Source organism: Lactuca sativa, chromosome 5, assembly GCF_002870075.4.
Source record: "Lactuca sativa cultivar Salinas chromosome 5, Lsat_Salinas_v11, whole genome shotgun sequence".
In the NCBI taxonomy this organism is placed as follows: domain Eukaryota; kingdom Viridiplantae; phylum Streptophyta; class Magnoliopsida; order Asterales; family Asteraceae; genus Lactuca; species Lactuca sativa.
The window spans coordinates 285,367,459-285,381,893 of NC_056627.2; the positions used below are offsets into that span (position 1 = coordinate 285,367,459).

The window sequence follows — 14,435 nt, forward strand, 5'->3', positions numbered from 1 at the left end:
TATACATACATATATAAATCATGAATTTGATGTTTACAAGTTCAAACAATAAAAATACACATAAAAAAAGTTATAGATAAATTTAAATACATTAAAATAACACATAACAATAAGTTTCATATACATAAAAAAAAGTATAATATCGAACAAAATATAGATTTAGATGAATATAAACACATAAAAAACTTTATAACATTTATTGTATGCTTTTATTTAGAAAAAATTAAATAGATTTGAAAAAAATACCAAAGTTTAATATGTAAATGATTATTTTTCAAGTGTTTTTATTCGGTTTCATCGGTTCAACCGGTTTATGTTGACCGGTTCAATCGGGTTTTTCTAGAAACCGGCTGGTTCAATCCGGTTAAAAAATCAACATAAAGCCGGTGACAGTTGAACTGCTCCCTCCCCTAGTTCCCGGTCCGACCAGTTAGTTCAAACCGGGTTTTAAAACATTGATCAGATGGGCCGCGCCTTGAGTTTAAAAGTTAAAGGCTTAAAAAATAAAAGAAATCAAAATTTTTCAAAAAAACCGTTTTTTAGCCCGTTAAACCGGTTTGGTTGAATTGCGGTTCAATGAAAACCGACGGTTTTTTCCGGTTTAGTATGCTACCATTTTTAGAGTCTTAAAAACCGAAACCAGCACCGGTTCCCGGTTGAACCGGTCAGTCCGGTCCGGTTTTCAAAACAATGACCACCATACTAACATAGATAATTATAATATACATTCTCTATCCTTAAGAAAAAGAATTGACAATCTTTTTATTTATTTAAAATACTAAAATATATATATATATATATATATATATATATATATATATATATATATATATATATATATATATTAGTATTTTAAATTTTTTTAAATGATTAATAATATATAGATAAAATTTTTAGTTGTTAATGGGGACTATTTTTTAAAGAGTGTTGTTAATTAATGATGTGAGAGATAATTGGAAAACTGATGTGATTTAATTGAAAGATAAGTTGGTATTGTAGTGATGTTTGTAGATGACTAATGGGTTGTTTGTTTTTTTTTGGAAAAAACCTCTTTAGACCTTTTATTGCTGTGCGGCGCAACACACGCGCAACACTTTTAATCTCGCAGCTGTTTGTTTTTCAGAAATCTTCGGATTTAAAAACCTCTGCGCGTGTTCTTCTTGGCGCAACACTTGTTTTGCCTCTTCCTACCTCTTCCAAACTTTTTTTTCTTGCTAAAATATTGATTACATATTGATGAAATCTTATTTCACATTTTTTTTTGTTTTTTTTTTTTGTTTATACTTGTTTAATTGTTTATTTATTGAATAATTATAATTTGTTGATGAAATATCATTATTTTACGCTAAAATATATTTTTTTTGTTAAAATATCATTATTTTTGCTGAAATATCATAAATTGTTGCCAAAATATTATACATTATCAAATTTTTGGTATTAAAAAAACTATTTTCGGATTATAAAATCAGTTTATTTTAAATTTTTAATATCTGCAGCAGCATGCAGATGTTAAAAAAAACAACACGTTTCTTATTACATTCTGCAGCCGTTTGGTACACATTTTCTACTGCAGAAGGTTGTAGAGATGGGCCGCAGACTTTACAGCGTCTCCACTTAGTAACACACTAATTTATACAAAGGGTTTTTTAAACATCTATATTTCCAATTCCAAATTAAGCTTCCTAGAATATCACTCTATCTTGGTATATCCTACGACGTGTAATGTTTGGTACAAACGAGTATCTTCCTCTTGCAAATTTATTTATTATTCTTTGATTTTCTGGTTAAAACCCGCCAGAAGTTTCAAATTTTGCGGTTCACCTTACTATTAAACACCCTATAAGGCTATAAGCTTCCTTCATGTCCCTATAGCCTCTACAAAACCCCAATTCTCATTACAAAAGGAGGTGAGTTGTTACGGTTTTCGATCAATTAAAAGAGAGCCCTTTTTTGTTCTTATTTTTTCTCCTTTTAATGTCCAAAATTTGGAACCCCATTTGATTTTTCCGTTAATTTTAAAAACCCACATCAAAATTGGATATAAAAACGCCAAAAAATTTTCCTTCTAATTGTGGGTGAGAATGGATAGAAGTGATATATATAGAGCTAATAGTAGCAGACGAGTTAGTAGTAGCAGACGATTAGGGAGCATAAGAGGAAGTCGCAGTGTAAGAACAGGCATTGATATTTTCTCAAAATCTACTCGTGAAGAAAGCGATGAAGAAGCTCTTAAATGGGCTGCTCTTGAAAAACTACCCACCTTTGACCGTTTGAAGAAAGGTCTTTTGTTTGGATCAACTGGACAAACAACAGAGATCGATATTGATAATCTTGGAGTTGCAGAGCGAAAACAGTTACTTGATCGGCTTGTTAATGCTGCAGATGAAGATAATGAGCAGTTCTTGACGAGGCTCAGAAATAGAATTGATAGGTAATTGAAATTTCCCCTTTATCATTCTCTTGATTTTCTGATTATTACAATGATGAACAAACGTGCAAGGTCAATATCCGGCTTATCTTTCATGGGTTGATTAAATATGTTACAGGGTTGGGATTGAATTGCCAACGATTGAAGTCAGATATGAGCATCTGACTGTGGAGGCGGATATTAATACAGGAAGCAGAGCTCTTCCTAGTTTTATCAATTTCTACCTTGATATCGCAGAGGTAAAAATGAAAATAATTAACTGCTGACAATAATTTCTACCTAGTTTTATCAATTTCTACCTTCATATATATCTGAAGTTTGATCCATTTGTTTACTTCCAATAGGGTTTCTTGAGTTATTTTCATGTGATACGGAATACGAAAAGGCATATAACTATCCTTGATGATGTTAGTGGAGTAATTAAACCTGGCAGGTTAGAAGAAAGAACACGAATTCCAATAGCTTTTATATCAATTCATTTGTTTCAAACTTATAAATCCATTTCTTTTGCTAATTTTTCACATATTCAGAATGACATTACTTTTGGGTCCTCCAAGTTCGGGGAAGACAACGTTGTTGTTAGCCTTAGCTGGGCGTCTTGGTAAGGGACTTCAGGTAAATATTGAATTGAATTTAAACAAGGTGTAAGTGTGAAAAAGTTGTATTAGTGGGGTGACTTGCTAAATATATAAATTTTAGTAATAAAAAATTATAATTTCCACTTTCACGAGTATTTGATTTTTTGAACACAGAGCACTGGAAAGGTGACGTACAATGGTCACGAGTTGCATGAGTTTGTACCTGAGAGAACATCTGCTTATATCAGTCAAAACGATGTTCACATTGGAGTATTGACTGTTAGAGAAACATTGGCTTTCTCTGCCCGATGCCAAGGGGTTGGATCACGTTATGGTTAGTTTAAGCAACATGTTAAATTTATCTCTGTCCAAGAAATCATATTCCAATATTTGAAGAGATAGAATATGTTTTAACACTGAAATAAATATCGGGTTTGTCTGATATAACGCAGAGATGTTGGCTGAATTGTCAAGAAGAGAAAAAAGCGCAAACGTTAAACCGGATCCTGATATTGATATCTATATGAAGGTATGGAATCACATCTATAATTAAAAAGAAAGAAACAAGTTTAATTCCATGACTAATAACCGAAAGTATGGTGTTGGAAAATAGGTGTAAGCATTTAAATAATTTAAATCAATTCACTCAATTACTTTGATAACTCATTTCAATCCGTTAATAGAATTATGACTGGTTTTTATCATACAGGCTGCTGCAGCGGAAGGTCAAGAAGCTAGTGTCGTCACGGATTACACTCTCAAGGTATGTTATATGATGTTTTCTATCTTAACGCGTAATATATGCAAATTCAAGAAAAAAAAAAAAAAGCTGAAGAATAATTATAACACAAACTGTTTGTTGAGCAGATATTGGGGTTAGAGGAGTGTGCAGATACGATGGTAGGAGATGGGATGAGAAGAGGTATATCTGGTGGCCAAAGAAAGCGTGTTACAACAGGTAAAACATTGAATTTTCTAAAAGACACAAGTGGATATGATTTATTCCACTAATTTGATGAAAATTTACAGGTGAAATTATCGTTGGACCTTCGAATGTTCTCCTAATGGATGAAATATCTACTGGTTTGGATAGTTCAACAACATTCCAAATAGTGAATTCTTTTAAGCAATATGTTCATATTCTTGAAGCCACAGCGCTCATATCACTTCTCCAACCTGCACCAGAGACATACAATTTGTTTGATGACATTGTGCTTTTGAGCGATGGACAGATCGTGTATCAGGGTCCACGTGAAAATGTGCTTGAGTTTTTTGAAACTATGGGGTTCCGCTGCCCTGAGAGGAAAGGTGTTGCTGATTTCCTGCAAGAAGTAAGTATCACCCGTGTCTCGTGATTGTATTTATCTTTGTTAGCATCATGGAACGACGTTGATGTTGGATGAAAGTACACAAAGTGAAACCAAAACTAATGAGGAAAATACTTTTGGGCTAAATACAAAAAATAGCTAGCAACGTACTTCTATTGATTTGATTCATATAGGACACTACTTTCATTTTGTTCAGCAGTATACTTTCAAAAATCTTTATCAAGGTGGCCTAGTGGTGATCACTTGGAAATTATGCACCCCAAAATGGGGTTGACGCAAGTTCAAATCCCGTAGGGTTTAATTTGTTTTTTTTTTTTAAATTTTTAAAATTTTTTTTCCCAAAGTATAATGTGTCCTAAATGAAAAAAACTTGAAATTACAATATTAGTACAAATGGGTAAATAAGTACACAATGGCTTAACAAGAAAAAAAACTGAAAGTACGATGCTGTAAAGAAACAGACAAAAGTAGGATGCTATAATACACAGTTAATCAAAGGACCTTATCATTTTTTGAATTTAGCACAATATTATATTTCAGATTAATATTTAGGCAAAAAAAAACGGTTCCTTATACAAGACATTGCTAATTTTGGTGGGTTTTCTCAAATTCAAAATTATATCTAAAATACTGAAATTTCCTACCCAAGATAGCACTTGATCGATGGAAATTCCGAGGTCATGCGATTTACTGTAAAAAAATAAACATAAAAATAACGAAAATCAGAGAAAGTCGAAATTGGAGCTCCAAATGATGGAAATTTGCCCCGCCCTTTTCATGGGTCAGTGTGCTCCAAAAGTCCTCCTAGATAAAAACTTATGTGCATTTTTCCAAGCATTATCTATGGTGCCATTATTCCATAAGACATGTTTGTTAAGGAGGACATGCCTTTGACTATACAAAAGATGTGAATTCCTGCCTTTTTACCATCATCAAAAGTAGCCCTAGAAAACTTCTCGTGTGTAACAAGCGCAACATAAGAGTCCAACAAGTTGTTCAATCTGTTTCTTGTTTTTATAGGTGACATCAAAGAAAGATCAGGAACAATATTGGACAAGAAGACACGATGATTATAGATTTGTGACACCAAAGGAATTTGCTCAAGCATATGAATCATTTCATGTAGGACAACGCCTAAGAAACGGACTTGCAATCCCGTATGACAAAAGCAAAAGCCATCCTGCAGCTCTTACAAACAAGAAGTTTGGTTTAAACAAGAAGGAGCTCTTGAAAGCTTGTGTCGATAGAGAAATATTGCTCATGAAAAGACACTCATTCATCTACATTTTCAAAATAACACAAGTACGTAACATTGCAGTCGGTTTTCATTATGTCTGTCATTTGATGTGTTAATATCCTACAATAGTTAGACACGCTCTCTCTGTATATGTTGGAGTCCATGCTCTCTCCCTAAGGGATATTTTCTCTTTAATTTGGAGAGAATCTAGGACTTAACATATCCAAATAACAAGGTATTGCATCTAGCATCTCCTCAACAAGATACCTGTTAGTGTCCTACGTCTTACCGTGTTAGCTAGTGTCCTACGTTTTACGATGTCGGCTAGACAGACACAATTTTATCTAACTATGTATATGTTGGAATCTAACATCTTTTCATAACGTCTCTTTTAGATAGAAACATTAGTAGTAGACTTTCGATCAACACACACTTAGAGTTTAAGATGTGGAGAAAAATAAAAGAACATAAGAATTATGTGGTTCACATGATTAAGGTAATTGTGCAACGTCCACTGCCAAACTAGAGAGAATTCTATTAATTTCATAATGAGGTTTACAATTACATGGAAATGAGATAACACTTTGTAATTTGGCTAATTGTTCTATGACTGTATATGTTATGTTGGTCATCATAGCGGCGTCATTTCGGACAACCATTATACTCTATAACTCAACATTTAGGGCTCCACATGTGTAACTAGCATGATGATTTATTCTTTATAATTCTGATTGTTTCTGTTCGATTTCAGCTAACTATTATGGCGGTTATCACCATGACTGTGTTTCTCCGAACTAACATGCATAGATCTGGGCTCGAAGATGGAGAACTATACATTGGTGCTTTGTTCTTTGGTGTCACAATGATCATGTTTAATGGGTTGGCTGAGATTGCTATGACGATTGCAAAGCTCCCAGTATTCTACAGGCAACGGGATTTCCAATTCTATCCGACATGGGCGTATGCTATTCCAACTTGGATTATAAAGATTCCGATTTCGATTGTGGAAGCCGCGATTTGGACAATACTCACTTACTATGTAATAGGATTTGATCCCAACTTTTGGAGGTATTCCCTACTTCCCAACAGCTTTGAAAATCCGATGGTTTGGTTTTTCATTTGTTAAAGAAACCGGTATTTTAGGGTCAGTTCGGCTTTTTGTTTTATAACCAAATTCTTTGCAAAATCTATGGAATTCAGTTGAATCAGAATCCTTCAAATTCCATTTTGATAAATTTTACTTAGGGGTTCCATTCACATATTGATGTATATAAAGCTTAAAAATTCAATTATGTATATTTACAATATCAAAAAGTATCTGAATATAAATAAGAATTTAAAGGATATTTAATTTTTATCATTGAATTCCATTTTTATGCAACAACATGTATTACAGATTATGAGTCCTTTATACTCCATTTCATTGAAAAGAACGCAAAATTTAATGTTTTGCAGATTTCTCAAGCATTTCTTACTGCTCGTGGTCATTAACCAGATGGCTTCTGCATTATTTCGATTGATCGCGGCCGCAGGCCGCAACTTGATTGTTGCAAACACATTTGGTGCATTTGCACTCCTTATTCTCTTTGCTTTGGGTGGATTCGTCTTATCACGAGGTAAAAATATAGATTGTTCAGAAATCCTCTTGTCTTTTTAATAAACTAACAAACTTATTCTTCCTGAAGACCAAGTAAAAAATTGGTGGATTTGGGGATACTGGTCATCACCAATGATGTATGCTCTGAATGGAATCGTGGTAAATGAGTTTCTCGGACATAAGTTTAACAAGGTAACTATTAATTTATACGCAAATTATATTTTACAATGATACATGTCATTAAGATGGATTATTTGTTCATAGCCTTTCGGCAGTTCAACACTGGGGAGATTTATCGTTACTTATGAAGGATTGTTCGCGGAAACTTACTGGTATTGGATTGCATTTGGGGCTCTGATTGGGTTCATGTTAATCTTCAATTTGTGTTACGTGCTGTGTTTACAATTTCTTGACCGTAAGTGGCTCCTTGGTATCGGTATATTTTGGTAAAATATGCATTCAGTGTGTGATATTTGGTGTGCAAACTGTACAGCTTATGATAAAACCCAAGCAAATGCAACAGAACACACAGAAAGTGATGTGGTACCCGTTGAGTTATCGTCCATGGCCACAAACGGCAGAAATAAAAACAAGAAAAAAGGAATGATACTTCCATTCGAACCACATTGTATCACGTTTGATAATATCAAGTACTCCGTTAATATGCCACAGGTAACGTGTTTCTTGCGGTTAGTAAGCTATGTAGCTAGAGTAATTCCTTTATTTTCTTTCCAAAAGAGACTCTAATGAGAGAGATGGGATTCCAACATATATAGAGGCCAGTAGGGTAGTGTCAATCCAATGTGGGAAACTAATGTTCCCATGCTGGACACTAACATGACTCTGAGACGGAGGCTCAATGAGATTAGACTAGATGTGTTGAGCTCTCGAGGTGTTAGGCCTGATCTCAAATACCATGTTAGTTACGTATGGGGAGTACTGGATTTTCCATCCACAAGAACCCTTGAGGAGAAAGGAGAGTCTCCAACATATGTAGTGGTAGACGTGTTTAGCTGATGTGGAACATTAATACTTGCTATTATAATAATGTTTCATTAAACCATCCCATTTGAAATTTTTTGTAGGAAATGAAAGAGCAAGGTGTTAGTGAAGATCGATTGGTGTTGCTCAAGAGTTTGAGTGGAGCTTTTCGACCTGGTGTTCTTACCGCGCTAATGGGGGTTAGTGGTGCTGGTAAAACTACGCTTATGGACGTTCTTGCAGGTAGAAAAACAGGAGGACTAATAGAAGGTGACATCCGAATATCTGGGTATCCAAAGAAACAAGAAACATTTGCTCGGATTTCAGGGTATTGTGAACAAAACGACATCCATTCTCCTCATGTTACAGTTTATGAATCTTTGATCTACTCGGCATGGCTACGGTTGGCAGCTGATGTTAACGAAAACACCAGAAAGGTTAGAAAAATGGGCAAAGTAAAGTAACCGTGATTAATAACAACATGATCTAATGGCACCTTTTTGCTTCTAGATGTTTGTTGATGAGGTGATGGAACTTGTGGAACTGAATCCATTGAGAGATGCATTAGTAGGGTTGCCGGGGGTCAACGGGCTATCAACTGAACAGAGAAAGCGGTTAACCATAGCAGTTGAGCTGGTGGCTAACCCATCTATAATATTTATGGATGAACCAACTTCCGGTCTTGATGCTAGAGCGGCTGCTATTGTGATGAGAACTGTTAGGAACACGGTGGACACGGGGAGAACAGTTGTGTGTACAATTCATCAGCCAAGCATTGATATATTTGAAGCTTTTGATGAGGTACATTTATAAAATTCATTACATCTGGTTCATCATATATAAACCGCGTTAACCTTTAAGAGAACTTCTCATCCAAATAATGTTGTAGTTATTCTTAATGAAAAGAGGAGGAAAGGAGATATATGTTGGACCCGTTGGTCGTAACTCTTGCGAATTGATCAAGTACTTTGAGGTAATATACAATCACATTTGAGTAGATTTAATCAAGTTTAGACCAATAAATAAGCGGAGTGGTCAAATCTGTCTGTTTTTGTGAACCAGGATATTGAGGGGGTTAGTAAAATTAAAGATGGTTATAACCCTGCAACTTGGATGTTGGAAGTCAGTACTTCGTCCCAAGAACAAGCTTTGGGATTCGATTTCAGTGACATCTACAAGAATTCGGAACTTTATGGGTGAGTAATAGTGTTACACCATAATAGCTCAATCTTTATAGCCGCCAGTAACTACACACAGGGCTGAACACGTTATCCTACATGTGGCATGCACTTTGACTTGGAATATTTGTCTCACACAAAAAGATGGAACAATGACTTGCTCTTGATCTCTCATCTCTAAAGAAGACATAAATGTCTCATCATCCTCATAGTTGAAAATGGTGCTAGAAAGTGGGTCCAGTCATATATATGGTAGTGTTTATACACAGACGGAACTGGACTAGACAAGTTTTCAAAGTTATTTTTTTATAATGAGGATATGGTTGGCATTAACGGCTTTTTCAAAGATGAGAGATCGAGAAAATGTCTGTCCAACATTGTTCCACTTTTTTGGATGACACAAAAATAAAATTGGTGTCTTGTTGTCATCGTTCCTCGTCGTCCAAATGTGTACAACTGTTCTCCTCTATCATGTCCTATGTAACACATGGGACTATAGAAACAATTCATTACCTCTTCCTAACTCATTGGAGCAAATTCGCAGGAGAAACAAAGCTCTTATTGCCGAACTAAGTGAACCACGCCCTGGTTCCAGCGACCTTCATTTCACTACTCAATTCTCGCAGCCGTTCTTCGTTCAATGTCGTGCATGTCTATGGAAACAACGATGCTCATATTGGAGGAACCAGCCTTACACTGCTGTTCGTTTCTCCTTCACCACCATCACTGCACTCATGCTGGGATCTATGTTCTGGGATCTTGGAGGTAAAAGGTGAAAAACAAACAAAAGACATTCTCTTACAATTTTTTAGTTTTATACTTACTTTTCACACACACACACACACACACACACATATATATATATATATATATATATATATATATATATATATATATATATATATATATATATATATATATATATATATATATATATATATATATATATATATATATATATATTCAAGTTCTGTTGAGAACAAAAAAAAAGCGTAAGAACTTAAAAATTACTAATCCAAACAACATTTTTTAAAATCAAAACCAAAAACATTAATAAAATACAACGTCTAAACCATATATATCTAGGCTAAAAAAAGATTTGACGATTTTTTTTTTCATTTAAGAATGTTCATCTGTATTCACTGCTTATATGCATCCAAAGTCAATAATATGATTGCTGATGCATGCGTCCATAATCTATATGACTCCTGATGCATACGTCCACAGTCCATATGACTGCTGATGCATGCGTCCGCAGTTCATATGACCGCTAATTCATATTCGTCTGCAGTCTATATGACTATTGACGCATAGTTTTGAACCGTTGGATAGTTCTCATGCTTTTTTTGGTTAGCACAATAACTCAGCCTTATATATATATATATATATATATATATATATATATATATATATATATATATATATATATTAGAGTTCCACCTCGGCTAGACATGGTCTCACCTACCTCTATATATGTGCAAGTCTCACTTTTCCCCTCAAATGCTCTTTGGAATAAAAATACGAGACTGCACATAGCTAACATGGTATTAAAGCCAACGTCTAGTCTAAACTCAATGGGGTTGTGTTAAGATCGCACATCAGCTTATAGACACTGTCCATCTATCTCTATATCTATGTTTGAGTCTAATCAAGGACACCACATAACTAAGACATACATACATGTTAGGGACACCTTGCAAAATTTGAATGACGCGATGGGTTGTCTCTATACATCGGTTCTCTTCTTAGGAATCGTATACGCATCCTCGGTGCAGCCTGTGGTGGACATAGAACGAACTGTGTTTTATAGAGAACGAGCTGCTGGAATGTATTCTGCATTGCCGTATGCTTTTGCTCAGGTAACTCGTATAACTTTAATGCATCGTCTTTTTTACCATTTGTAATCCTAACATTTTTTTCATGTTTTCATACATAGGTTGTTGTGGAAATCCCCTATATCTTTTCCCAAGCTGTGGTTTTCGGGCTTATAGTGTATGCAATGATTGGATTTGATTGGACGGTTGTAAAATTCTTTTGGTTCATGTTCATCATGTTCTGTTGCTTGCTCTACATGACATACTTCGGTATGATGTCGGTCGCAGTCACACCGAATACGGAGATCGCTTCCGTTGTTGCTGCTGCGTTTTATGGGCTCTGGAATCTCTTCTCGGGATACATCATCCCAGAACCTGTAAGGCCCTTTGTAGTTTTTTTTTTTTTTTTTTTATTTTTTATTTTTTTATTTTATTTTTTATTTTTTATTTTTTATTATAGTTTTTTAGTTTTTAGTTTTGTTTTTTAGTTTTTTTTTTCATACTTGTTTTGCCAAATGATGTTCAATATAAATGATCAGGGGAAATTTGTAGGAAATTGGAGTTTAATGGAAAGCCTCAATCTCTTGAAGTTTTTTTTATTAGACCTAGCATCCACATTCAATACCTTTTTTTTTTTTTTTTTTTTTTCACTTGCGACTAGGACATTGACCTGTTTTTTCCTGACATCTTTTGTTGATCCTTATAGAGGTCTATGCCATATATGGATGCTTATTCATATTTTTACTCTTTTCCACAAAGAGCTTTTTTACTTTTAAATAGTGCTCTTTAATCAAGTCTGTTTTACTAGATTAAGTCTCTTTTATTTAGAATATTAAGTGAAAAAGAAACTTACATTTTTTACACAAAACCAGAAAAAAAAATATCTATGATTTTCTGACAATGTATTTACCATGCGTTGTAGAAAATTCCGGTGTGGTGGAGATGGTACTACTGGGCAGATCCGATGGCATGGACACAATACGGTCTGGTTGTTTCGCAGTTAGGGGACTTTGACAGCCTGCTCAACAATGGGGAGACAGTGAAGGAGTACTTGCGTCATTATTATGGATTTAAACACGACTTCATTGGTGTTGTGGCGGGTGTTCATGTGGGATTCGTGGTTATTTTTGCAGTTATATTTTCATTTTGTATCAAGTCCTTCAATTTCCAAAAGAGATAGAACTCCATTGTCAAGGGAGAAATAATATTGTTTGAATAAAACGATTTATGATCGAGTTATCTCATATAAGTCATTGATTACAATTGAGATCAATTGGTGTAAGATTAGTTATCTCATATAAGTCATTGATTACAGTTGAGATCAATTGGTGTAAGATTAGTCAAACATTCTGAAATTCTACAATTCCCTTTTGTTTTGTATTTAAAGTGAAAAACATTATGTGGAATTTGTTTTTTTTTTCCTAAATTATAAAATGGTTCATTTTTTAAATATAGTTTTGAGGTTTCGCTTAAAAATTCAACATATCCGCAATACCAATAATCGTTAATCTTGTGAGAGCTAGGATGTTATGTATAGATCTATACGGGGCTATGACAACCCCACGTGCGATTGATAGCTACAATCCCAACATGATACCTTCCATATAAGTAACTATTTGACGTCCGATGAAGCATCGTGATTAGGGGTACATTTACGGTCGTAGCGTCGATTATAATGGCTCACGTTAATACATTAAAAATTAGCTTAACGCTTAGATTACCAATAGGGATGCCTGGTATGGTAAATAAAATACGGTAGGATAGTTAGAAATCCTTAAAAGATAGTAAATTAGGGTTAACAAAAGATATTCCCAAATAAATTTTGTTAGGATCGTTAGATATCCTGAAAAGATAGTAATTAATATTTATAAAAGATACCCTAAAGGATAGAAGGCTATGTAAATAAATAAGAAATGTTTTCACAAAAGAAAAGTATTCTTAAAGGAATTCAAATATAAAAACTCATGCACTCACCAACATTATGTTGACTTTCAAAATACATGTATTCTTGGGAAGATGAGTGTGGAAGAGTTTCCCCCAAGTATGAAGGAAGTTTGCAAAGAAGCTGTTAAAGTTTAGTATAATGATTTTGGGAGTTTGTGTCTGTCCCTAAAACAATGTAATCCTTCAAAAATCAATAATAAATAAATGTTTAAAATATACCTTTGTGTTTAATTGTACCTGTTGCCTAGATCCAATTATCCCTACGTCACACTGCCCGATGTTTTCTACCAACAGCTGGGCAGAGTGTGACAATTCACCAAGAACTTCTCCAAGATAGCCAAATCACTAACTACATGTACACCAAATGGAACAAATTATGAAGACAGGCAAGAAACAACATTCCAAAAATTTGAAACCTACGTTGTGTAGCACACCAATCTTATCTCTTTCGTAAAGAACTAAAGACTTTTTCGTATACCATGACACGTCTCATTAAGATGGGGTTGTGTGTTAATGCAAAAAGAAAAGGTGCTTTCTTACACATCTCAACAACTTAAAATGCATGAAATAAGTTACATGACTCATCATCTTGAACTACGAGCAATAGTCTTGGCTCTAACGACCTGGAGACGCTACCTGTGTGGTACGAAATGTGCTATTTTTTATGAAGCAGAAGTATCTAAAACACATCTTCGACTAAAAGAAGTTGAACATGAGACAAATTAGATTTAACAACCGGATGACTACAAATGATAAATTCATTAGCATCGTGACAAGGCTAACATGGCAGCATATGCCTTGATCCAAAAAGGATGAGCCATACCTTGTCGAGTACGATCATTAAACAATGACTATCCCTTCCAATCTTACCGCAAAGATTAAAGAAGATCAACTCAAGTCTCTAAAAGAGTAAAGCATCATGAGTGAAGCTTTGCAGGAAAGGATAAGCGATTCAAGCTTAGAAATGATAGAACATAATGCTTTACGAATCAAAACTGGATTCCCAATTCAGGGACATCAGAAACCCTCGGGTTTAATCTAATGATCAGAAGTTCACAAGTGGAATTGAAAGTAAATTTTAATGGACTTCGTAACAAAGCTACCCAAGACGCGTAATGTTTTCAACATTATTGATTAGAGTTCGACAGAATAATTAAGTCTGACCACTTCCCGTCGAACAAAGAATACGAGTAAGATAGAAAAGATTACCAAGACTTATCTCAAGGAAACCATCAAAACTGCATGAGGTATCAATTTCCATTGTCTCAGATGGAGATAGTAGATTCACCTCACAATGTTGGCTTTCACTATAGAAATTATTATGGACACGCCAAGGTATGAACACGGTTT

General features: G+C 34.5%; 1 protein-coding gene across 1 annotated transcript; it reads left to right on the top strand.

The window, feature by feature from the left end:
- Positions 1 to 1,702: 1,702 nt before the first annotated feature.
- On the top strand, positions 1,703 to 12,547 carry LOC111910238 (pleiotropic drug resistance protein 1). The gene is made up of 23 exons (XM_023906036.3): positions 1,703 to 2,431; positions 2,547 to 2,667; positions 2,773 to 2,861; positions 2,959 to 3,043; positions 3,181 to 3,340; positions 3,459 to 3,535; positions 3,716 to 3,769; positions 3,874 to 3,964; positions 4,036 to 4,337; positions 5,355 to 5,636; positions 6,323 to 6,639; positions 7,027 to 7,187; positions 7,257 to 7,360; positions 7,433 to 7,583; positions 7,662 to 7,840; positions 8,254 to 8,586; positions 8,660 to 8,950; positions 9,039 to 9,122; positions 9,212 to 9,345; positions 9,872 to 10,099; positions 11,015 to 11,186; positions 11,264 to 11,518; positions 12,064 to 12,547. Exons 1-23 carry the CDS (start codon positions 2,082 to 2,084, stop codon positions 12,319 to 12,321), a joined length of 4,278 nt encoding a protein of 1,425 aa, XP_023761804.1. The 5' UTR covers positions 1,703 to 2,081; the 3' UTR covers positions 12,322 to 12,547.
- Positions 12,548 to 14,435: the final 1,888 nt, after the last annotated feature.

What these genes read in the sequence shown, in the direction of transcription:
- LOC111910238 (XM_023906036.3), top strand. Translation starts at nt 2,082, where the DNA reads ATGGATAGAAGTGATATATATAGAGCTAATAGTAGCAGACGAGTTAGT. An exon ending in TCTACCTTGATATCGCAGAG is followed by an intron (nt 2,668 to 2,772) that starts GTAAAAATGAAA and finishes TACTTCCAATAG; the next exon opens with GGTTTCTTGAGTTATTTTCA. An exon ending in TGGGATCTTGGAGGTAAAAG is followed by an intron (nt 10,100 to 11,014) that starts GTGAAAAACAAA and finishes CATACATGTTAG; the next exon opens with GGACACCTTGCAAAATTTGA.